The 25,410-nt window shown below is 46.2% G+C and overlaps 1 protein-coding gene across 2 annotated transcripts in view; it reads left to right on the top strand.

Annotated features, from left to right (window-relative positions):
• Window positions 1-25,095, top strand: part of RPGRIP1L (RPGRIP1 like) — a 97,267-nt gene extending 72,172 nt beyond the window's left edge. For both annotated transcript variants that reach the window (XM_066242945.1, XM_066242946.1), the window contains exons 23-26: window positions 8,815-8,998; window positions 14,684-14,768; window positions 21,443-21,576; window positions 24,351-25,095. In XM_066242945.1, coding sequence (XP_066099042.1) covers window positions 8,815-8,998; window positions 14,684-14,768; window positions 21,443-21,576; window positions 24,351-24,463 — 516 coding nt within the window. In that variant the 3' untranslated portion in view covers window positions 24,464-25,095. The remainder of the gene's footprint in view (window positions 1-8,814; window positions 8,999-14,683; window positions 14,769-21,442; window positions 21,577-24,350) is intronic.
• The last annotated feature ends 315 nt before the right edge of the window (window positions 25,096-25,410 follow it).

Here is a 25,410-nt window from a genome sequence, read left to right as displayed (position 1 = left end):
TGATTGTGGCAGTGATGGCCGGAAGAATAGCTTCGGAAGCTTTGAAAGGCACAGTGCATATACTCACACTACTTGGAGAATTCATGTATTAAAAATTACTAAATGACTTCAGAATCAAGTATGATATCTTATCAGTGGGTAAAATAAGCCCCCCTCCAATGTTTTACCTGTCTTAAGTTAGATAGAGTAGGTTTCAAAATATGTTTTGTGGATATGTCAGCGGATAAAGCGTAACCCTAGCATATGGACGTCCTGGGTTCAATTCCCAGTCAGGGCACACAGGAGAAGCGCCCATCTGCTTCTACCCCCTCTCTGTCCCCCTTCTCTCTCTTTCCCTCTTGCAGCCAGTGGCTGGATTGGTTCAAGCATGGCCCTGGGCACTGAGGATGGCTCAGTTTCTCCGAGTGTCAGCCTCAGGTGCTGGGGATAGCTGGTTGATTACATCGGCTCCAGAGCAGGGGTGGGGGTGTTCTGCCAGGTGGATCCCAGTTGGCGCACATGATAGGAGTCTGGTTCTCTATCATATATATATTATATATATTATATATATTATATATATATTGTACATATATATAATATATATATTATAAAGTATAACCAGAAACGCCCAATTACCTTCCTGGTAGTAATTGCTTTTAAAACTATTGTTTATGTTTTGCAACTTTGTTACCTTTTACTAATATACCACATACTTCTCTCCACGTGGTAGATACTATTTCTTTTAACCTATGCATGATATTCCATTGTATAGCTCTAGCATACTTATCTGTTTATTTATTAGTTTATTGTATTTTTAATTGAATTTATCAGGGTGACACTGGTTAACATAATTATACAGGTTTTAGGTGCCCAATTCCACGACGCATCTCTGCGCACTGTATTGTGTGTTCACCCCCAAGTCAAGTCTTCAGCACCATTTACCCCCTACACCTCCCCCACACTCCCCCTCCCCCCAACAGTCACCACACTGTTAAGCCCCATTTGGTGGACCCTTAGTTTCTATCAGTTTTTGCAAATACACACATTTCTGGTTAAAATGTTGTTTATAAGTAACATTTTTGCACATAACAATGTATGAAAATTCCTGTTTCCTGTTATCATGGCCTTTGCCAAGTTAATGGAAAAGAAATTATACTCACTGATGATTCCATTTAAAAAGAAGCAAACAGCCTGACTGGGTGATGGTGCAGTGGATAGAGCGTCAGACTGGGATGTGAGGACCCAGGTTCGAGAACCTGAGGTCACCAGCTTGAACACAGGCTCATCTGGTTTGAGCAAAGCTCACCAGCTTGGACCCAAGGTCACTGGCTCGAGCAAGGGGTCACTAGGTCTGCTGAAGGCCCGCGGTCAAGGCACATATAAGAAAGCAATCAATGAACAACTAAGGTGTTGCAACGAAAAACTGATGATTGATGCTTCTCATCTCTCTCTGTTCCTGTCTGTCTGTCCCTGTCTATCCCTCTCTCTGACTCTCTCTCTGTCTCTGTAAAAAAAAAAAAAAAAAAAAAAGATAAAACAAAAACATATATTCATATACATACATATGTAGTCTTATGAGCATGCAGACATAACATTTAGGTTTATGTAAGCAAAGAAAATGTCTGAAAGTATATAATTCAAAGAGTATCAGCACTAAATATCTCTGGGATGTGGGTCAGGGCAGGGTCAGCCAACTAGGGTGGATATGCCCAATCCAGCTCTCTACTATTTTTGTAAATAAAGTTTTATTGGAACACAGCCACACTTGTCACTGACACGCTGTCTGCCGCTGTCATCACTCTGCAAGAGCAGAGTGGACTGCTTGCAACAGAGACCATGTAGCCTGCAATGCAGAAGATACTTGCTCTGTGGCCCTGTACAGGGAAACTGCCAAAGACTGAGTTAGGGAACCGGGGGGGGGGGGGGACTTTTATAGTTGACTTTTTGGGATTCATAGTGTTGGTTCTTTTTAATGATGAGTGTAGATTGCTTCTAAAAAGGAAATACTTTGTTCTTTACTAAGACGTTAAATAATAACTAAAGGACAGTTTCATATGCCTATTGTAGCAGCTTTTCTATAAACATCATAGGGTCAGCAAATGTGGGGTGAATCTTTTCTGGATAGAGCAGTGGTTCCCAAAGTGTGGTTCCCAGACCAGGGGACAGACATCACCTGAGAATCTGTGACAGCTTGATCCTTGGACCCCACCCCCGCTGGACGAATCAGGGCCTCGGAGACCAGGGCCAGCGGTCAGTGTGTCATCATGCTGGGTCCCAGTGTAGCTGGAGAAGCGCAGCTTCAGGGAAAAGCAGTCCTCCTGCTGTGGCTGCACCTTAGAATGACCTGGGGAGCACTGTCACGTGCCGAGCCCCGTCTCCACCCGGGCCAGGTAAGTCAGAAGTTTGTTTAAAGCTCCCCAGGAGCCACGGGCGAGCAGCACCGTGCCGGGACATCTGTTCTCAATGATGGTAGGAGTGCAGCGGCCCAGTGAAGTCATCTGAGATTGAGAGCGGTTTTTGAAATTCTCTCCTTCCTTCACATTATCCTGCTGCAGGAAGCCAGCCGCAGTTATGGAGACGCGCCACGTCCCTCAGGGGTGCTAGGGCGGGAGAGCACTCCTGCCCTCACGTCAGAACACGTGGCAGCAGCTTCTGTAACTGGCTGACCGTCGAGATGCGCAGTGTGACAGGGAGACGGTGACAGTGTCCCCCACAACGGGCACTCTGCCTGGCACCATTCCGATCTCCATCACTGGTGTTTCCGATATTGGCATTCGTATTGTGCCTTTTAACAGGACATCTGAGGAAAGAGAGGTTATTGCCACTGATGAAACTGGGTTTGTTTTCTTTTGTTTGTAAAAACATCATTACCTCCACAGTTGGCATTTCTCTTTACTCTTATCTCTCCCCAAGAGCTATTATTTTGAAAAGCAAAGACTTTTCAATCTAACTTGTCTAAAGAGTGGATATGATTCCTAGTAAGTGGAAACTTTGGAACCTGCAGTGAGTCCCAGGGGCCTTTTTTTGTCTTTGCAATGACTCTGCCCATTCCCAGCCTGAAATGAAGAATCACCAATAGTCCTATCCTGTTTACATATGGCTCTGTTAGTACGATGGCGAGTTTGAGTTTTTGAAGTATTTTAAGCCTGTCTTAGAACTCACCATAATCAAAATTTTGCCCTGCGGGGAGCATAGACATCAAGCATCACCTTCCATGCTCATCTTGTCTCTGTCGTTTTGCTATAGAGTACCGAGTTCTACACACCACAGCTCCTCTATACAACAGTTCATATGAAAGAATTACTTTGTTTTAATTATAAAAATTTGTAAATTTCAAAAATATGGTATTGAGGGGAAATACAAAAATTGCAAAATGATTAGTAGAGGATGATACCACTAATATAAAGTCTAAAAACAATCTAATGCTATATGTTGTGTATGGACATATACGTATGTAGTGGAAAGTGTAAACGCATGTTTGGGAGTGATACACACCAACGTCAGGCTAGAGGTCACCTTGGGGAGGGAGGGGCGGGAGGGGTAGGGAGGTGAGCGCCTCACCTCTGCTCAGCTACTTCATTTCTTCAACAGTAACAACAAGAAGGTTTCAGTCACATACAGCAAAACGGTAACATCTGTTTAAGATGTTGCATACCTGAATATGCCAAATTATTTTCTAGACTTCATAACTTCAAGAGTTAAAGAAATATTGATTCATTGTAGAAATGTATAATGGGAGAAAACTCCCATGTAATCTCGCCATAGGTTTTACAAGTTGTAAAACCTTTATTACAGTCCATCCCCAGTTAAGCTACAGTGTGTTTAAGGGCTGTCACATTGCGTTAGTTTCTAGAAGCCTCACAAGCCAACCACAGTGTGGCCGCCGTGATGGCTGAAATGAGAGGAAGAGCCCGAGTGAGCCTCTGAAGTGAAACAAAAACGCTGAGCATGCCGATAAAAGCCTGAGTAAATACTATAGAAAAATATGGCCGAAAATGTGAATCAGCATCAGTCAGGAAGCTATAGTGGAATTCAGCCAAAATCATGAGAACTCGAACTTTTTTTTCTCTCTCTGAGAGTAATAGCAGCTGTCATCACGTTTCTAGATCATTCAATCACCGAATGTGTAGTTCCATCTATACAGACAACTAAAAATAAGCTGCATGCAGTTCTTGTTTGAGCAACTTCGATTACTTCTGTTCATCACAATCACAATTTGAAAACGCTGTTCTTACATGCCGATGCTGACATTCGCCAACTAGGGAAGCTGACAGGGCAATTGGTGAACAAGACAGAGTTCTGAGAAGTAGCATCAGACCAGTCACAGCGGTCCACACACACAGAAAAGAGGCAAACCCGGGAAAGCCCGGGGCCGACACTATCGGCCTGCTGACTATCGGAAGGACACCAAGCCTGTGGAGCTCAGACCTGTTGTGTCCCTCTGTCATTCTGGACAGTCATGGAGGTTCTGCTTCAGTCACTGTCACTAGACTTGGTATTTTGTTTCCCCTTCCAGAGCTCCTACTTGAACTTTGTTTTTCTTTTTTTTTTATTACGTAGAATTTCAAACATACAGAAGAATTGAAATAATAGTACCCTACCACCTAGATTCTAAAACCCTGTCCAGTCTTTGAGATACTCTTATTCAATTCTAATCTAGAACGGTAAGATACCTGTATACGTTTCAACGGCTTCGTAATCACCCACTCCTCCAAACATACTTGATAGAATTGGTGTTTGTTAAAGGAGCTTCATATATTTCTGCCAGTATACAAGAGCTACTTTGGACATGTAGAAGATAGTCAGCCTGTCCTGACTTTAAATCATTAAGTATTTACTGAGTGCCTTCTATGCACCAGGTTCTGGGCGGAATGTTAAATAGCAGAAAATGAATAAGAAGGTCCCAGCTCCCAAAAGCTCACTGAATACAGAGAGAGACAGATGTGTGGACAAATTCGTGCAGTACACTGTGACCGGAAAGTGCAGTGCGGGCCCAGAGGCGGGCCGCCTGGCTCTTAGAGAGAGTTGCACGCTCATGAAAGGAGAGCCTGTGTACTCTGGAACAAAGAAATGGTAACGCATAGCTTCTGTCAGTAATACTAGTCAGAGAAGAAGAAAGGCCACATGATAGAGGGAATACGGCCAGGGAGGGAAATACCTTGACGTTCCCAGTGAGTAGAAACTTGTCTGATGGAGAAGATTTCAGACACACAAGCTGAGCAGTGGAAACAGCACCCCATGGGTCGGGGGAAGCGGCCGGAGCATAGGCAGTAGAAGGGTCGGCAAGCCGAGAGGTGATGTGTGCTTGGTTGTTAGGGAAAGAATTCTGCCCGGAAAAAGATAGCCAAAGGCTGCAGGCAGGGGCTTAGGGGCAGGAGCGCCTCCCCCACTCTCACAGCGGTGAGCGTGGACCACCCATGTATAGGGAGTGCGCCACATGCCAGGCCGGCGATGCAGTAGGCAAGATCATCCCCGTGTCACTGAGCTGAGAGTCATTCTGCCCATCCGTCAGCGTGCGGTCCTACCAGCCACGGATCTTTCATGATACCTTCTGTTCTCCCCCTCCTTATTTCATCCCATCTCGGCTTTCTAATTAACACTAGGAAGGCGCCGTGTTAGTTCCTCCCTCAGATCCGAAGAGAACCTAGAGAAGTTTATCGAGACAAAACCACAAAACCGAGAAAAGAAACCACGTCTCCTCTGTCGTTATAACCCCAGGAGCTGACACAGTGTTTCAAATATCGTGAGCTTTTAATACGTCAGTGAGTCACTGGGATCTTCAGGAAGGAAAGGGAACAGGAATGGGTGAACTATAGGATGCGGTGGGTGTGGAAAGTGGTGATGGCAAGAATGGCAGCAGGGACTTCTGGTTGTAGTGACCAGGTGGACGGTGGTCTCACCACCTGAGACAGGAAATAGAGGATGAAGGAGACGGGAGGGGAGAGTTCGTTTCCGATACCGAATTGGAGTTGTCTCTTACGCCACAGAATCTTCATCTATAACGGGTCGGGAACCTTTCTGGCTGAGAGAGCCTTGAACGCCACATATTTTAAAATGTAATTCCATGAGAGCCATACAACAACCCGTGTACGTCACGCATTATCCAATAAAAATTTGGTGTTGTCCCAGAGGACAGCTGTGATGGCTCTAGCCACTTGCAACCATGAACATGAGCGGTAGGAAATGAATGGATTGTAATACATGAGAAGGTTTTATATTTTTAACATTATTTTTTTTATTAAAGATTTGTCTGCGAGCCAGATGCAGCCATCAAAAGGGCCACAGCTGGCTCACGAGCCATAGGTTCCCGACCCCTGATCTGTAATGTACTTGAACTTTTGATCTTCAGGGGCATGCCTGCGACCAGAACTGTTCCAGTGCTGAACAGTAAGTTGGCTAGTGCCGCTGGCCTAGACGCATACTGTCTGGAAAATTCTTTGCTCAGAGCATGCTTCCCTAGATATATATACTATTTGGAAGTTATCCATTTTGGGTTTAAGTTGATTCATGTAGCATCAAATGAACAAAGAAATGTAATTAGTAACTTCTGTCAGTAATATTAGAGAATTTAAAAGGACATATGATACATGGAGTAAGGTGGGAAGGAGGGGTAGAAAAATGTAAACAGGACCAGAAAGAAGACAGGCACCATATAAAGAGTTTTTAGCTCTTTAGTTTCTTTGGATAATATGGTAGGTTTTCTTGGTTGGTTGGTTGGTTTGGCTATGATCCCAGTATCTACTTGAACTTAGACTTGTTTTTTTATATCTTCTTATATGACAGCCTAAATCCATTCTTACAATAATGCGACTTTTCATGTGGGGATTATACAGTTAATATATTATTAATAAAGTAAGCACTTAAATAAATTTGATTCCTGTGCTATTTAAAGTTCACTTGTCTCTTCGTTGGGTTCCACGATAAACAATTTTAAATCCCTATCTTCACAAATAACCATGTATACCTATTTTGCTTTTTTATAGATTTTCTTTAATTCTCTTGTGCAATAGCAGGGCGGTTTTATGAGACGTATCATTATAACAATTGCAAGTTTGTCAAATTACTAGTCATGTCAAAGTCCTAACAATGCATTGTGCCGCATTCGAACCAGAATTATAAAATGTGTTTGTAGGCGAGTATTTTGACAACCAGAATGTATCCTAAGGGGAAAAAAATAATATCATTTAAAATATTTTTTTTTTTACCCTGTGAGTCTCCAGCAAGCGGAGAAGGGCTTTTCTGAAGTGAGATTAGACAATAGAGCCAACTTCATTTTTTATGCACGTGAGCGGCGAGGGCTCGAGGTTATTAGTTGAAACCGAGTAACCTTTCCGGGCTTTCATCTCTTTCTTTTCAAATTTGAATATGAAAAGCATATTCAAGTCAAAGACCATCACTTTAATGACATTTGGCAGTCATTTGATTTATTAGGTTTTAGAAAAAATTTCCCTTTAAATATTTCATCATACTATGCTAATCCCAGTAATATTGCCAGCTGCAGCCTTGTACCTGTATTACTGGAGACAGAATGGTGTGGAATTTTCTCTGTCATCCTGGTAAAATTTCCATGAACCTATTGAATAATAAAATAACCTTATTGAAATATTCAGATTTGGGTTTTTAGTTAAAGTGTCTTAGAATACATAATAAAAAGAAAATGTCTTCTGAAAGAAGGGGGTAAAATTACTTCATCAAATATTGAGGGGGTTGGACGGCAATGGAAATTGTTCTTTATGGGGGTGTTTATACAATAGGAGACTTACGCTTTTCAATTTGATTAATTATATTATATGCTTTGAAGTATCTAAGTAATCACGGTGGTGAATTTGCACACTGATTTATATTTAACAATGAATTTCTAAAAGTTGGTCATAGAAACAGGTCTTATTTTTAGCTTTTGTTTCTTAATATGATTTGAAGTTATATAGTTTACAGTAGCACGCCTTTGAATGTAGGAAAAGGGATAAAGAACAAATTTAAAACTATATAAACAAATGTGTAACTGAGGCATTACCTCAGCAGGATCTCATTTTTGTCCATCTGTTATTTGTTTTAATTATGATTAGATGTGACTCCCATAATCTGTCTGTGACACCAAAATCTATTCAATAAGAACTGAAGTGCAAATTACACTATCAAACAAAGACATTTTTATTTGTTAATTCTCTAAAGATGGTATAGCATAAATTGAGAGAAAATGTGTTATTTTGGATAAAAATTTTGTTTCTTTTGTTTGAAAACTACTCTTTAAATGAAATATGTCACAGCAGAATATATGAGAGCGAACTGTAGGTTCTGCTCAAATTAATATGGATCCATATAGCTGCATAGATTAGCATAATAGCTATAAAGTATTCAACAGGCTTTGATCTCTGAAGAACCGAAACTTTCTCAGGTAGTGTCGATGAAATAAAAGCAGTGATAAACATGCACTTTATTACAGAGTTAGAAACAAGGCCAACGGATACCTGTCATTCTGAAGGCAATCAGAGATGAAGATCTCATAATCCTCACTCCTGATAGACTACTAGTGGGGTATTTATAGCCTCAAATGTAAATCAGGAGACAATTGCCATGACACTGTTAACTTCAAACCCCAGGGCATTCGCATCTCATTCTGTCTCTCTCTGTCGTGAATAATCTATCATGTGGAACTAAATGGTAGTATACGATGCCTTCCAAAAAAGAAACCCATCGGCCTTTGTGTTTTATTTAAAGTTGATAATGAGAAGGGGTAAAGGATTTTTGGTTCCTTTGTTTTCCCCAAAGATTTGTGTTTCTTTGTTGTTGCTTTATTTGGTGTTTTTTTTTCTCTCTCTCTCTCTCTTTAAACAGACGTCAGAAAAGATTCGGATTGAGATCATCGCTCTGAGACTCAGTGACTCTCGAGTAATTACAGATGACACCATCCGAAGGCTGTTCGTGGAGTGCCGGTTCTACAGCCTTCCTGCCGAGGAGACGCCCGTGTCGCTGCCCAAACCAAGGAGTGGGCAGTGGGTCTACTACAACTACAGCACCGGTGGGTGTGGCTCTCCGACCACGGAGAAGGGGCGAGGGCAGTGGGTCTACTACAACTACAGCACCGGTGGGTGTGGCTCTCCGACCACGGAGAAGGGGCGAGGGCAGTGGGTCTACTACAACAGCACCGGTGGGTGTGGCTCTCCGACCATGGAGAAGGGGCGAGGGCAGTGGGTCTACTACTACAGCACCGGTGGGTGTGGCTCTCCGACCATGGAGAAGGGGCGAGGGCAGTGGGTCTACTACAACAGCACCGGTGGGTGTGGCTCTCCGACCACGGAGAAGGGGCGAGGAGACGGCACCATCCTCTCCTCTCCGTAGAGAATCACCAAAGCCTTGTCCGAATAGATGAACAAAAGTCAACTCTGTAGCATAAGGATAAAGAAATTGAAGTAGAATTGAAGAAAATTTTGAAGTAATACTAAAGTTAAAACGAAAACAGTGGAAAAACAATGCTTTTAGATGTTGCTATTTCACAGTATTGTTTTTTTTAATGCCAATTGAATAAAAAAATACGCTATTTTAAGGGCAAAAATATATAGTTATTTTTAATCATATGGACTTGAATGGTTCAGTGGCCCAGTTTTTCAGCCTTTCTGAGCAGCATGATCACGTAGCTGTTTTTACAGTGTGCGTATGTATCTCTCCCGTGTCTAGATGATCAGGACTTGAATCGAGTGACGAGTTTTAGCAGCAGGCAGGTTTTCTCTTAATTTAGGGCTTTATCTATCAGCTGGTTGACATGTTAAGTCAACTGGACCAGTATAGACGCAATAGGCAACCTGTAAATTCTCATATCAACTGACTTTTTAAGGTATTTTAAAAATAGTATGTGTCAGTGTATAACTGGGGAGGAGTAAAGGAGTAAAAGTCTTGCCAATCTGCCATGACCCAAAGTTAAAGCTGCGCATTAAGTTCTCCTCAGGCCTGCATTAACCTGAGCCACAGTTGGAGTGTTGGGTTATCTTTCACAAAACAGGCCACCTCTGGTGGTTTTATAAATTGCATTTGAATCAACGAGCATAATCAGGCTATTATATCAGCCATATTGCAAATGTTTGTGATTACTTTTTCTTAGCTGGTATTTCTAGAAACGTGTCATCGCTTGAGACAGTAATGACGGTAATCAGGAGTCGTCAGAGAGTGCTGTGCTCCTCCCTGTTCCCACAGTCCCTGCTGGTTACGGGAACGGGGCGATATGTTTAAATTTCATGGTTCTCTGTTTTCTTATCTATGGACTGAGCCGCTGAGGTCCCGCCCAGCTCCAGTCCTGTAATTCTATAATAGCAAGTGGCTTGAGAGAGAAGTAGTGTGGTCAGGACGAGAATCTGACCCCTCCTTCCTTTCACTGACTGGATAGAACAGAAACATTTCAGAAAACATTTTTCCATCCTTCCTATAGATCTCTTCACTACTGAGCACCAAAAAAGAACCATATCAAAATATCGTCAGAAACGAGAGAACCGTTCAGCTAATTTTTTTTAAGTATTCTTTTTTGTTTTGTTTTTAATTTTATTTATTCATTTTAGAGAGGAGAGAGAAAGGGAGAGAGAGAGACAGAGAGGGAGAGAGAGAGGAGAGAGAGACAGAGAGAGAAGGGGGGGAGGAGCTGGAAGCATCAACTCCCATATGTGCCTTGACCAGGCAAGCCCAGGGTTTCGAACCGGCGACCTCAGCATTTCCAGGTCGACCCTTTATCCACTGCGCCACCACAGGTCAGGCAGCTAACTAATTTTAACGAAGGTGCTCCAAGAAAAGAGACAGACTTTTCTGGTTTCTGTGTAATTCTTTGTAAAGGTCACCAGTAGAATGTTTGTTTTTCAGAAATTGGTTGTACATTGAAAACCTTGGCCACACCTCAGAGCAGATGTTTCTGTTTGGTTAAGGAGCAATGTAGCTCATTCTCTGGATGAGACCTATGCCCCGAATTTTGTACATTTCCACACGGTGACCTGTATCTGCTTGGGGCTTTGGGTTGTTGGTTGGTTGGTTGGCTTTGCTTTTATTTTTTTCCTTTTACTGCAAGGTAGCCTACTATCTAATTGGTATTTTCAGAGATGTTTATATTTCTGTGAATTAGTCATTTGTTACCAACAAGAAAACCAACAACCTATTAGAAATGTATGTAATATAGTATTTACTATACATTTCTTCAGTTTCTATTCCTACCTATGAGATTTGACTCTGTAGAGCTTTTAAGATTAATTGAAAAGAATTGTAAGGCTAGTTCTCTGGAGGAAGGCGAGGGGGATGCACTTTGTGCTCAGAAGCAAAATAATGCTGTTTTATGTCTACTATATGTGAAAAACATGAAGTCCTAGTCCATCACCAAATTTAAGAAATAATACTAACCTTGTATTTTATTCTTCACTTATTATGACACAATGAAAATGTTCATTTTTTTAATTATCAGATTTGCCTCTCCTTCACTGCAGGGGAATCTCCTTGAATCTTTGGTTAATAAGTAACTATCTCATCTAATTATTACAATCATTTACCATTCACTTTTTACTTGATATAAAAGATCAATATAATATAGACTTATAGCTTCCAAATCTTATGCAATGTTAGTGAAGTTTTATTTTCAAACTGACTTTTTAATTCATCCGGAAAGTTTAGAAGGACGGTTCACTCCGGCCACTCCTTGTAGAACACCACGCAGAGGGGAGGGTGAGTGAGCGCCCTGGTGATCTCACCCTGCCTGATGGCTTGAATCTGTGCAGAAGGGAGCGGTGCCTGGAGGCCTAAATTAGGTACCTACAGCGAGAGGGTTAGACTAATGAGCCCCACAATTATTCATAACCTAATTCAGCTTTTGTTAAGAGGTGTTAATACCAGTCTCACCCACACAAAAATATATATCATCTTTGGGCTACTGACACTGAAAAACATTGCAAGACAGCGGTGGCAGTTTACTGGGGTTGGAAATTTTGCTGAAAAAGCAAGAAAATAGTTTGAAAGAAGAGAAGATTAATGGTGGGTCTGAAGAATGATGTCTGGGCTGAATAGAACCTTCCAGGGAATTGACAGGGGGAGGGAAAAGGGCGAATGAAATTGTCCAAAGTCTTTATGAGACTCACAGGGATTGAGCGAGGTCCTCAGTCTCTGAGCCTTGAACAGTCTGCCTTCGGGACAATTGGAGTTGAACTCAGAATATGACAAGGATGCAGAACTTGAGATTTGGTTGCTAATGGAGGATGAGGATGGGGGATAACACTTGAACATAGCAGTTTATCTGAGGGTCAGGGTCACCAGACCTTTATTATTACACCATCTGCATTTCTTCTGTCCAGTGACATTGAGAGAGAATATAAGTATTTGTTTCTTCAACCTGCAGAAGTGAGGATATGTTTTTAATGGTAGACCATTCAAAATCAACTCAGGTATTGGGACTACAGCTTTGTATCTTTTTAAGATATATGCTCTCAGTTAGTGTACGTCCAAACCTAACCAGTCCTAAACACATGACTTCTGATAAAAATGAAAGGTAATAGCTTAACTTTGGGGAGTTCTGATATTTTTCATAATCACCAGAATTGCTTTTTAAAGGATGTACTTTTTGAATTTCTGAAAGCTGTTTTAACCATCCGGTTTCAGAAGACAAAATGGCTGTCCTTAGGGGCATGACCTAATTAGAAGTGGTCACTGTGTTGCTGTTTCCCACATGTTCAACACAAGTGTCACTAGTTCCTGATCCCATGGAAAACTGGGCGATGGAAAAAAATACAAAAACCGGGCAAAGGACTGTTGGGCTCACCAGAGATTCCCAGGGTGTGGCCTCCTGACCAACAGCAGCTCCTGAGAGGACGTTAGGAATGCAGACTCCCAGGCCTGGCCCCAGCCCTGCCGAGTCAGACCCTGTGGGTGAACTCGGCCGCCTGCAAGCCCCAGAGCATTCCAGTGCGCGGTAGAGACTGAGAGTCACTGGGCGGGACTGACATGCCCAGCCTGGGCCTTGTTTGGACAAGCAGGAGAGCTGTCGTTCCCGTTTGGTACACCTTTAGAGAACGAAGCTTATTGGTAAGTAGCTTGCGTTTTGTTTTTTTTTCCAAAAAGGAATTTTTAAAAATGTTCAGCCAAGAGAGTTATTTAAGACACCTGGACCAGGTGTTCTTAGGGGAGAAGGGAAAGAGGCGGCCTCCCTCGTGCGGCTCCGGAATGCTCTTGCCCACTCCCGTCTGTGCTAACAGCGTGGTTGCAGCTTACGCAGCGGGAAGGGTTTGGGCCTCATAGGGAAGACGGAGAGGTTACAGAGGGGAGGCCAAGGAGGCAGGCTCTGGAGATGGACGGTGCTTGATTCAAGTTCTGCCTCTGCTACTTTCAGGCCAGGGGATTTGGGTGAACAGGTGGCCAGCCGAGGCACGTGCCCCGGCATTAGTAGAATTGAACTATTAGCATGACTTCTTAGCATTGATGAGTTAAACACTGTATTTCCAAAATGCTCTGAAGCCTTTGTCTTTCTTGAGTCCTGTAAATCCCCAGTGACCCTTATAATTAGGCCTTTTCTGGGATGGCACCCTCCAGAGGGATAGCAGAGAGTTGTTACTTAGTTATTCCGTAGACACTGTCGCTCTCCGGCGGACACCTAGGGCCCCACCTCCTGTGCCGGGCTCGGTGCCGGCACAGCTCGGGCCCTCGGTTCGGATTTGCTCAACTGAGCCAAACGCTGGAGTCTTTTGATAGCATCACAACGTGAGATTGAACTGAAATTGTCCCAGGGAACATTCTCTGTGGAATGTTTGTTCCTGTGCAGCTGGCTTTAGAATTGTCATGGTACCATGCACTCTTTGTGTGTTTTTGACCGGCGATAATCTCTAAGTTGAGATCTGATCATGGGAGCCTCTACCTCCAAAATGGCATCAGAGAAAGAAACTTGACGAGAAGCTGAGGCATCGCCGAGGCTGCAGCGCCGAGAAAAGGCAGTGGGGGTGGGGGTGGTGGGGGCATTGGCACGTGAGAACTCTGGGAAGCCATTGTTCCCAAGAGCAGAGGCCTCTCTGCAGCTGCGGGTGCTGGGGCTCCTCCCTGGAGTGGGCGGAGAGCCGTTACCTAAGCGCCCGCCTCAGCCAGGCCGGGTCCACCACGTCCCTGCATGCCAACAGGGTCCCTTACCAAACAAAGACACACTCCCCCCCAAAAGGCCTCCCTCTTTCTTCCTCCACGTCCCCCGCCCGTGTCCCCCGCCCCAACGCCAGCTAATGTGGGTCTGCGGGCTTCCTCCGCCCGCACCCCGGCCGCCTCGTTATTGCGCACTGCGGCAGGAGAGGAGGAAGAAATTAGCGAGCCTGTCAGGGCGGACGGGCTGCCTGCCGTAAGTCATCATTATCACTCGCCTCTCGGGCGCAGGAGAGGCAGTAAACCCTCCGATACAAAGCAATAAAGCCCGCCGGCTTTCGCTGTCGTGGCTGCCAGCGCGGGAACAGGCAGTGACAGCGACGTGGCCCTCTCAGATGTCGGTGGCGCATCTTCCCTGACAGTGTGCGCAGGAACCTGCGGTGACTTGACATCACGTCACGTGACCGTTCAGACTTGATTCTGGCTTTCAGCGCCGCTTTCTGTTCCCAGGCGCCCGAGGTGCCGCGGCCCCACTCAGAGCAGGTGCTCGTTCAAGGAACAGAATGTCGCTAATGCGGCATGTTCCTGAGTGGCTTTCCGTGTGACTTTTTTTCTTTCTTTTTTGGTACAGTGATCTACGTTGACAAAGAAAACAACCAAGAGAAGAGAGACATCTTAAAAGCGATCCTACAGAAACAAGAGATGCCCAACAGAAGGTACATGGCAGCGCTCTCGGTTATCTGATGGTTTCTGCCGCACGGAGCTCTGTGGCGTGGCACGGTGCGGTGCAGGGAGGAGGCACAGGACCAGGGCTTGGCACGTGACCTCCCTGGGTGTCTTTCCTCCCGGAACAGGGCGGCTCTGCCTACCACACAGTGTAACTGCAGGGCCTGGGGCTCTGCACAGCGCTGTGAGGCACCCCGTTGTCGCCCACTTGTAACTCTTAAGGGGCCTAACGGGGCTTGCCAGGAGGGTGCCCTCCGGAGCCAAAGGGCTTGAGTCTGAGTTCTCGTTCCGTGGCTCACTAGCTGGCCGAGTACTAGCTGGCTGAGTACCGGTCGGGTCACTCAGCCACCTCTGCCTTGTTCTCTCCGTCTGTAAATGGCCATGATAAAGCCACAGAGATTGCTGTGAAGACTGAGGGAGATACTGTGCCTACAGTGGACCGACTCGCAGCTGACAGGTAGTTAAGGGCACCCTAAGTAATTGTTGCAGTCAGTGTAAGTAGTCATAATAATATCATTATTTTAATAGCTCCTCAGCCTTTCAGACTAATTTTTATATCATGGGTTAATAATTCATCATTTCATGCTTCTTTAATGCATTGGGAGGCAGGTTTGAACAGGACACTTTGCAGTTCTGGTTCAGTAGAGAAATTACACATGTTTGAGAAGAGGGGGAAAAATCCTGATCTCAGTCAGTTTGTACTTTTGCGTGAGCTCCCGCCATGCAGTGTGGAGAGTATCTGAGTACTGCCTATGAGCCCCTGCCGCTGCCCCGCGTGGTCTGCACGGCTCTGTGGTGCTCCATGGTCCTCTTGTCCTGTCTGCTGTAGCCCAGAGGTGACACAGCCTCTCACTCTCAACAGTGGAGCCACCCGCCACCTCAGAGGGACACAGGCTATTAGGCCATGAAGTGCACATTACACACACAGTCTCAGAGAGCCTCCGGACCAACATTTCATCTTCTGTTTCCAGAAGGAGACTGGCATTCTTAGCTCGTAGGCTCTGCTGGTCGCGTTGTGCTAACTCCTTGAGACACGCCCATCACGTCTGTGGACCGCGTCCCAGCGGTGGTACAGCCTGTCCATCAGCCCGAGGCGCTGTTTCCCCCAGGTCAGGAGGGGGCCACCCGAGCTTTACGTGCTCACATCAACTTCTTCCAAGGCCCCTTCCAAGGCCACCTGTCCCCAGGGTTCTCCCAGGGACTAACGACTAAACAAGTCTGGCCGTGTCATCTGCCTCTCTGCGGTCAGCAAGTGGACCGTCACTGTCGAGGCCCGGGCTCTGTTCCTGTGAGTGAGCCCTGGGCGGCGCTGACCGGCCTGTTCAGTCACATTCATCTACTTCCCTCTGCTTCTGGGACGCGAGAACGTATAATAAGCAGCGCCCCTTGTTGGGGGCAAACAATTTTGTTTCCTTAAAAGTGGTTGTTTTTAAGAGGGGGGATTCCACTTTAATTTTAGACTTGCATTTCCTCAGAAGACCTGCATATCTGTACCAAAATAGTTTTAAAAATAAAGTCCACACGGCCCTGGCCGGTTTGCTCAGTGGTAGAGCATTGGCCTGGCGTCCAGAGGTCCCGGGTTCGATTCTCGGCCAGGGCACACAGGAGAGGCGCCCATCTGCTTCTCCACCCCTCCCCCTCTCCTTTCTGTCTCTCTCTTCCCCTCCCGCAGCCGAGGCTCCATTGGAGCAAGGATGGCCCAGGCGCTGGGGATGGCTCCTTGGCCTCTGCCCCAGGCACTGGAGTGGCTCTGGTCACGGCAGAGCGACGCCCCGGAGGGGCAGAGCATCGCTCCCTGGTGGGCAGAGCGTCGCCCCCTGGTGGGCGTGCCGGGTGGATCCCGGTCGGGCGCATGCAGGAGTCTGTCTGACTGTCTCTCCCCATTTCCAGCTTCAGAAAAATACAAAAATAAATAAATAAATAAATAAAAATAAAGTCCACAGTACCTCGAATCCCCTAGTGCCATTCCAAATCACAGAGGACCCCACAGAGCTTTTGCTTAAGTCAGTTTATCAGTATTTATCATCTTATAAGTTAAAATGAGTGGATGTTTTAAAATATTAAAACCTCATGAATATCAACAGAAATAGTATATTTTAATGACAACTATTTCCCAAAACCAACAAAAAGAAGTAAGTCCATGGTAACTGTAATGACTCCTACTCGGTCATCATTGTCTCTCAAAACCGCTGAGCCCTGCAGAGACATAAAGGCTATGTCATTCTCAAGAAGCACGGAGGGGACTGCAGGTGCTCGGTGGCCGCGTCAGGCTGGGGGCACCTCAGTGACCGCTCCTCTGCCCCCCCAGGGCCAAGAATGGCCCTGTCCCCCTCTCCTCCCTTGACAATTTCATTTTCTTAAGGGAAAGATCAGGTGTTTACACTTACGTGTTTCCACAGCCGAAAGGCAATGTCATGCTGGTGAAGTGCTCCAAGGCCCCGTGACGTAAAGAGCCTCCGAATTTGTGAGGATTTGTTCCCCAGACAGCAGCCCTCATGAACATGGGTGATAACTCACTGAGCCGTGTTTAGAGAAGTTAGGTGCATCCTCCCTGACAGGCACAAAATTACATACACTGTAGAATGAATTCTGTATCGTAACTTCGCATCCTGTCCCGTGCTACATTTGCAAATATACAAGTGTCACCTTAAAAGGGAGGCAACGCGTTGGAAGGAGACTTTAAAAGGATGTATCTGAAGCCATGGTTTTGACAGTTAACTGAAACTTCCCTGTGGCTTCCCTTCCCTTCTTCCCTTTTCAGTGTTCTGTGGAGCAGATCCACCCTGCCTGCAGCCAGCACGTGACACTCACAGGTGACCTGCAGGCACTTCCGTCCTGCTTCACCTTGAAATGAATCTTCATCTCAGAACGAGGGAAGAGTCCAAACCATGTTAAGTTATTTAAGGAGCGTTAGTGCTTTTCGGTTTCCTAAGGGACAAGTGGTGTTTGAGGTCAAAGCCAGCCCAGGGCTTGCCTGCTCCAGGGATCCTCCCTCCACGAGCCCGCCCTCAGTCAGGACTCGCCCTCCGCATCTCAGGTGGAAATTCAGCAAATATGCAGCACCCCTACCTGGTCTCGGGAGCTGACCCCGGAGCAAGGGGGGGTCTCTGCACTCGCGGAGTCCACCCGCTGAGGGAGGCAGAGCAAGCACACGAGGAAGGCGGTTAGTGATGTGGCTCAGGGACACCTGAGACAGCTCAACACCCCGCTCAAGGAGAAAATAACAGTGAAGGCAGACGGAGGGGGTGACATTTAAGGTGGCCAGTGAAGGACGTGGGGACCCAGTCAAGTCATTAGCACCCAGGAAGGTCAGTCCAGGCAGGGGGACTCCCAGGCGCACGGGAGCCCATAGAGGTGAGTGTGCAGAGCCCCCACGGGGCGGGGGGGCGCAGGTCCCCTGGTAAGGGCAGGGGGTCAGGCCGGGAGAGGAGGCCAAGCCGCTCTGTGGCAGGCACTTCCCGGCTCTGACCTCCCTGGGTCCACGGCATCTGCCCCATGGGTGTCTCCAGACCCTAGGCCGGAGTGTCCGCCCGCCCGAGGACAGGACACAAGGTTTCACCTCTTTGTTTTGGCAGGGTTAGAGGTCCCGTATAAGCTGTGTCTGTGGATATGTGTGGACAGTTCAGCCTAAGCCAGGCTGCCATTTTTTAAATTATTTCTGTGTGCCTTCCTCTCTTTTTAATTTAACTTCACAGTTTCTTAAGTTTGTATTTGACATCTCATTTTACTCTCTAAAAATTAAAAGCCAGAAACATTGCATTTCTTTTTGTTTGTTTCTGGCCCTTTCGCTGGCATTTAGAAGTTTGGTTTTTTTGTTTGTTTTTGTTGTTTGTTTTTGTTGTTTGTTTTTGTCTAAGAATTTCCCTATATTCAGGGGCAGTGGTCATCTGCATTTGTTATGTGGTATGCCAGGGGTCCCCAAACTACAGCCCATGGGCCACATGCGGCCCCCTGAGGCCATTTATCCGGCCCCCGCATCTGCATCCTGTGCTCCTAGAGTTCTGTATGTGGCGCCCCGCAGAGCGCAGTGTGGCTCCCGTACAGCACTACTTCCGGTGACATGGGAGGCACACGTCACAGCTCCAGAAGCACGTCATATCACTTGCTAGGGCTAGCAGTGACAAATATGGAACCGGACATTGACCATCTCATTAGCCAAAAGCAGGCCCATAGTTCCCATAGAAATACTGGTCAGTTTGTTGATTTAAATTTACTTGTTCTTTATTTCAAATATTGTATTTGTTCCTGTTTTGTTTTTTTACTTTAAAATAAGATATGTGCAGTGTGCATAGGGATTTGTTTATATATATTTTTTTATAGTCCGGCCCTCCAACGGTCTGAGGGACACTGAACTGGCCCCCTGTGTAAAAAGTTTGGGGACCCCTGTGGTATGCTATAGATCTCACCCTTAGATATGAGATACTATATAAAGATAACACTAAATTTTTATTAAATCTGTGCAGCCTCTAGTCTGGAAGTCTTGTGGGTGTGAAGTGTGCGTCAGATGTCACTTTTAATTTCTACTGTCCCAATCATAGTCATTGTGGGACAGTTTCCTTCATCGTTCTCTATAAATGGAGTGACACAGCCACGGTGTCACGGGAACCTTGGTTTTCTGACACGCCTTTCCCGTGCCCTCTGTCCCTCCCTCAGACATGCGGAAGCTCCACCCACGCGACCTAGATTGAAAATAGTAGCAATGAAAGAGCAAAATCAATTTCTTTATTTAAATCATTTTTTCTTTTTCAACTCGAGTTGACATACAATATTAGTTTCAGGTGTACACCCAGTGATTAGACATTGTGTAACTTGATAAGTGGTCATCCCGATAAATCGTGTGCCTACCTGGCACCGTACCTAGGTGTTAGAATATTATGGACTGTATCCCCTATGTATTCTGTACTGCACATCTCCGTGACTACTCTGTATCACCAGCCTGTCCTGCGGAGTCCCTTCCCCTTGCTCACGCGTCCACCCCACTGCTCCCCCTTGCCTTACCAGCACGATGTCCTCTGCGTCTGTGAGCCTGTGTCTGTTCTGCTCGTTGGCTTCTTCTATTTTCACTCAGTGTTTACTATGTTCCTTCCAGACACTGCTTACATGTGCCATCTCATTCGACCCCCACAGAAGCTCTATAACACAGGACCACTCATCCCCATTCTACAGATAAGCACACCGAGATCGGAGAGGTTAAGAATTTGTCCAAGGGCACAGCGCCCATAAACAGGAAAGCAGAACGTTGAGCCCAGGACGGGTGCCCTAAACCAGCCCGGCTTACGCCCTGTGTATTGTACAAATACTCATCTTCACCGGCAGACCGGGCCCCGCACTCCTCAGTTACCCTGGGAGTAGGTACTACCTTTGGTTCCATTGTAAGGGAGTTCCGTTTTCTCACCAGCTTGTATTGCTCGCAGACATGGACTTAGGAATGGAATGAAATGCTGAACACTCATTTTTAGCAAATTAGCTTAAACCACTAATTTAACTTCGTGTTTACCTATGTGTTTGGAAAGGATTTGACTTACGCATATTTTTCAAGGCCCAGTTTCACAGAGACTTTGATTTTTATCTGAGAATGTTATCGAAGAAACAAGGTTCTTGTTTCACTTCTGGTTTGGGATGGTTACGTTTCAAAAATGGTTAAAATGGTAGTTTACAAGCCTCCGTGGTTTAAGCTGCGGTGCCAGGACATATCAAAAGAGTACTTAACTGTAAATTCCTGTCACTCGGTTTGTCCAAGTCCGCTTGACCTCAGCACATGTCACTAATTCAAATCAGTTCCATCAGAACCCCACAATTATGTGTCTAAAAGTAAAAGAAAACTTGGTTGCTATGGTTGTAAGTGCAGAGCTTGCTGAAGTAATACAGATATTTCATATTGCTGTTGGGCAGAGCTACAACATTTATCTAACATGATTCAGGGAGCGTGATCTCTGCGTTTGATAGAACACACATGGTGGGTTCAACTGCTTAGTCGTAACTCCGGAGTCGTGCGTTTCTATAGAAAGTGTTGCATTTCTGTCACAGAGGCCGCCCTGACCTCCGTGGTCTTTTTTTTCTTTTTTCTGAAGCTGGAAACGGGGAGAGACAGTCAGACAGACTCCCGCATGCGCCCGACCGGGATCCACCAGGCACGGCCACCAGGGGCGATGCTCTGCCCCTCCGGGAAGAGAGAGACAGAGAGGAAGGAGAGGGGTGGGGTGGAGAAGCAAATGGGCGCTTCTCCTGTGTACCCTGGCCGGGAATCGAACCCGGGTCCCCCGCACGCCAGGCCAACGCTCTACCGCTGAGCCAACTGGCCAGGGCATCTCCGTGGTCTTAACTCACTTGGTCCTGCTAGCCTTCCAGGTAGAAGCAGCAGAATGGGGTGAGGTGACGTGGCGCAGAGCGCGCCACTTCTTCCTGCCCCGGGACCTCCTCCGGCCTAGAGACAAACGTCCGTCCATGCTCAGAAAGGTGCATTATTGTTCAGTTGAAGGCTGGGTGTGCTATCATCACTCTAGGAGTTCACTTAGTAACTTACCTACCTCACAGAATTTTCTCTCTGTTGGAATAATTGGAAATTTCAAGATTTCACCCACAGTGATAACAACCCATTCAGTTTTGTTTCCTGGTGGTTTTTTTCTCACGCTGGGGCGGTTTCCTCTGTGTCTGCCTTTCCCAGCGTCTGCTTCACTGTGGTCAGTGACCCGCCAGAGGATGAGCAGGACCTGGACTGTGAGGACATCGGCGTCGCTCACGTCGACCTGGCTGACCTGTTCCGGGAGGGCAGAGACATCATCGAGCAGAACGTGGACGGTAGGGGCTGCTGCCGAGACCCAGACCCCGTACTGAACCCTCCAGTGCGCTGGCGCGGGGACGGTGAATCCTCCGTTAGCTGGACGCTTTGCAAAGCAAGCAGGCATTTGGTTGAAGCTGGAAGTCTCTCTCTGCGCCCCTCCCCTGCCCTCCCCCTCCACTCCGCCTTCCTTGGAGTCAGCGGAAGTTGGAAAATCATCAGTCGTGTTTCACAAGGAGTTAGCATTTTGTTCCCATCGGGGCGTGTGGGACAGGTCCCGCCATGGGCTGTTTTTCACGTTGCTCATGGAGGCCTCGTGCTGCGGGCCTTATTTCAGCCACGGCACGTTGTCCTCGGAGATCACCTCAGTGTCTCTTGCGAGGCTTCTCCCTAGTTCAGTGTCACAGTCCCGGGCGTAGTCGCTGTGGACAGCTCGGAGCACTTTTGGTCACTTGTGTCCCAGCAGGGTTCATGGAGGACAGGGACTCCTGACCAGTGTGCTCTGCGGACATCACCTCGCTGGGTGTGAGCCCCAAAAGGCTTACTCTCCACCCTCTTTTCTGTATGACACATTTGGAACATGCTAAAGGAATTGTTCTTTAGAAATCAGACTTTTCAAATCATAACCAGGGAGGCCTGGACCATGCACAACACAGGGAGAACGGAGGCTGTGTCCTCGTCCCTGTCGGTGAGGTGACTGCGGCACCCGTGGCTGGGTGCACGTGGAGCGTTTGCTCTTCTCCTCGTGCAGTAGATGGGCACGTGCAGTACCTGAACCCCCAGTGCCAGGACTGCCTGCCGCAGCCCAGCCTGGTTCATGCCGAGCTGCTCGTCCTGGATGCCTGTCGGTGCTCAGAAGTCAGGATCAAGCCAAACAACTAAGCAAATGAGACCAAGTAACCTAATTAGAAACCTCTTCTGAGAAACTTTTCCACAGAAGGAAAAGATGAGAGAATTAAAATATTAACCTAATCCACACCATCGAAGCCACCAGGACCAAGAGAGTCTGAGAAAAATGACCCAAGTTATATATGCTTTATATTCTTAATCTTTTTACCAGTCACTTCTGCTTCACAACCCATGTTCTTAATTCTGCAAGACCACAATGTGACCACACTGATCTGACATAAGCGGCTGTTGCAGTCATGTTTGGGGAAAGTCAAAACATTAAGCTCTAGTCAGTTTAGGATTTTAATGTTTTGTTCTGTGTCAGACATAGGAGTTGGCCCTGGCTGGTAGGCTCAGCAGTAGAGCATCAGCCTGGCATATGGAAGTCTCAGGTTCAGTCAGGGCACACAGGGGAAGCGACCATCTGCTTCTCTCCTCCTCTACTCTACCCCCTGTCCCCCTCCCTTAGCCATGGCTCGATGTTTTGAGCAAAGTTGGCCCTGGGTTCTGAGGATGGCTCCATGACCTCTGCCTTAGGCACTAAAATGGCTCGGTTGCTGAGCAACAGAGCTGCGGCCCAGCCAGGCAGAGCATCACCTGGTACGGGCTTGCCAGGTGGATCCTGGTCGTGGCACATGCAGGAGTCTGTCTCTGCCTCTCCTCTTACTTAAAAAAGAAGAAGAAGAAGGAGAAGGAGAAGGAGAAGAAGAAGAAAAGGAGGAGGAGAAGGAAGGAGAAGAAGAAGAAGGAAGAGGAAGGAGAAGAAGAAGAGGAGGAGGAAGAGGAAGAGGAACAGGTAGACCCTCCAGGGAGTGAGCAGTGCCCACCTGTGCCCTGTGCTTCTGCACACTCCCTACCTGCTCACTTCTCCCCTGTCTGTATGTCAAATTTTGTTTGAAGGTTTTTTTTACAGATTTTCTTGTAATGATCACACACAGACATACTCTCTCTCTCACACACACACACACACACACACACACAAAAGCCTGATGCTTTTGGCCAGCAATCCACCTTTGGTGCCTCACTGAACCCACTGACCCCTCCCAAGGAAGCCCATGTACACTTAAAATTTTTCATCTGCTTTCCTACCATGTCAGTTCATGGGCCCTCAAAGCCAGTCCATAGACCAGGGGTCGGGAACTCATGGCTCATGAGCCAGATGTGGCTCTTTTGATGGCTGCATCTGGCTTGCAGACAAATCTTTAATAAAAAAAAAATGTTAAAAATATAAAACATTCTCATGTATTATAATCCATTCATTTCCTACCGCTCATGTTCATGGTTGCGGGTGGCTGGAGCCAATCACAGCTGTCCTCTGGGACAACACCAAATTTTTATTGGAATATGCTTAACATACACGAGTCACTGTATGGCTCTCACGGAATTACGTTTTAAAATATGTGGCGTTCATGGCTCTCTCAGCCAAAAAGCTTCCCGACCCCTGCTCTAGACTTTACCCTGAGTCTGCCATTTTCACTTTTTCTAACTTCACATGAAATCTATAAGTGAAACGTTTTCTTTGGAAAGAAAAGTAATCAATCCAAATTATGATCACATAACTTCTTTACAATGGTTAGAACAAATTCTGTGTTGCATCTTGATCCCTTTTAGACTCTATTTCTTACTAGCTTAGGAACTCTGACTCTGAGCTGAAACTCATCACCCTCCAGCCTTTCTGTGAGGTAAACGTACTGAATGGCTCATTCGTTTTAGCTCCTCGAACAAAGTGCGCGTGTCATACGCTCTGTGTAAAATGTGCGCACCTGGCAGCTCTAACTTGGACAGTTCTGAGATGCCGGTGAACCTTGGGCTCTAACAGAGGTATTTCCGTCTTTTCAACTCCTGCTTCAGCTCCCCTACCCGAGGGACACCCAGTCGAATGCTCTCTCTGCTCTTGTCTCCCCAGTGCTGGATGCTCGAGCAGGTGGCGGAAGGATCGGCCAACTCCGGGTCACCATCGAAGCACTCCATGCCCTCCGGTCTGTCCACGAGCAACACAAAGAGGACTGGGAAGCTTGAAAAAGCTGCTCCCGGGGCGTCTCCGGCTCCTGAGTAAACGCTCACAGGAAAGCTCGTAGGCGAGATGTTTGCTCTGGTGTATATGATCTATAATTCATGGGAGCGGGAGGGGCAGGCCTGGGACCGGAGTGCTCAAGTTTTGTACACTCTTTCATTTGTTTGTCTCTCTATTCCCCCCTTCCCGTGACTGCCGCCCCCTCAGGAGTTCAGATCTCCACAATGGCCGCACCGTCTCAATAATTTATGCCTACGCCATAGCAAGAGAAAGCCTATTTGCATTTCCATGTTTTCTTATGAAGAACTGAAATGCAATTCCCATTTTTATTTTTAATAAGCAAAACGCATAAATCTTAGAAAACCTATGAACAAGAAATACTTTTATGATATCCCTAATCGTCCCACTAAGTGGAATGCCAATGATTTAGCCTCATTAAGAGTTTTATACTGTGAAGATTTTATTCAAAGCAATAGATGAAAATTACTCGGATTAATGTGTTAATCCTCCTCTTTAAAATGCTAATATCCATTTCATGCACATTAAAGCTCAGTGCACATTGTCTTTGATGCAGTTTCTATCAATTAAATATAAAGAATAAGATGGGGCACCCACTTAATAAATTACTGCAAGTTTTTTTTTTTTGTTTGTTTTCCTTTCGCAAAAATTGCAGTTCTTCCTTTCGTATTATTTTCACGGGTTCGCAATGGTGGCATTGACCGTGGGGTCCAGGAACGTGTGTACTGCATTAAAGGGGGTAGATATGGATATATAGGGCACTTGCACTTTGAAAACCTAGCATATGACAGAAAGAAATTATTGAAAGCCTGGCTCAAGACGATATGCTTAGTCAGGCCTGAAAGGACTATCTTTCTATCATTTTTCTAAATTTTACATCAAGCTCATACAGTGCTTGGAGGTGTGTCCGGATAACCCGGTCCTCCAAAAGCCG

The sequence above is a fragment of the Saccopteryx bilineata genome, chromosome 9, assembly GCF_036850765.1.
Source record: "Saccopteryx bilineata isolate mSacBil1 chromosome 9, mSacBil1_pri_phased_curated, whole genome shotgun sequence".
Classification (NCBI taxonomy): domain Eukaryota; kingdom Metazoa; phylum Chordata; class Mammalia; order Chiroptera; family Emballonuridae; genus Saccopteryx; species Saccopteryx bilineata.
The sequence above is the reverse complement of the archived record's forward strand: the minus strand, read 5'-3'. Positions and strand labels throughout refer to the sequence as shown.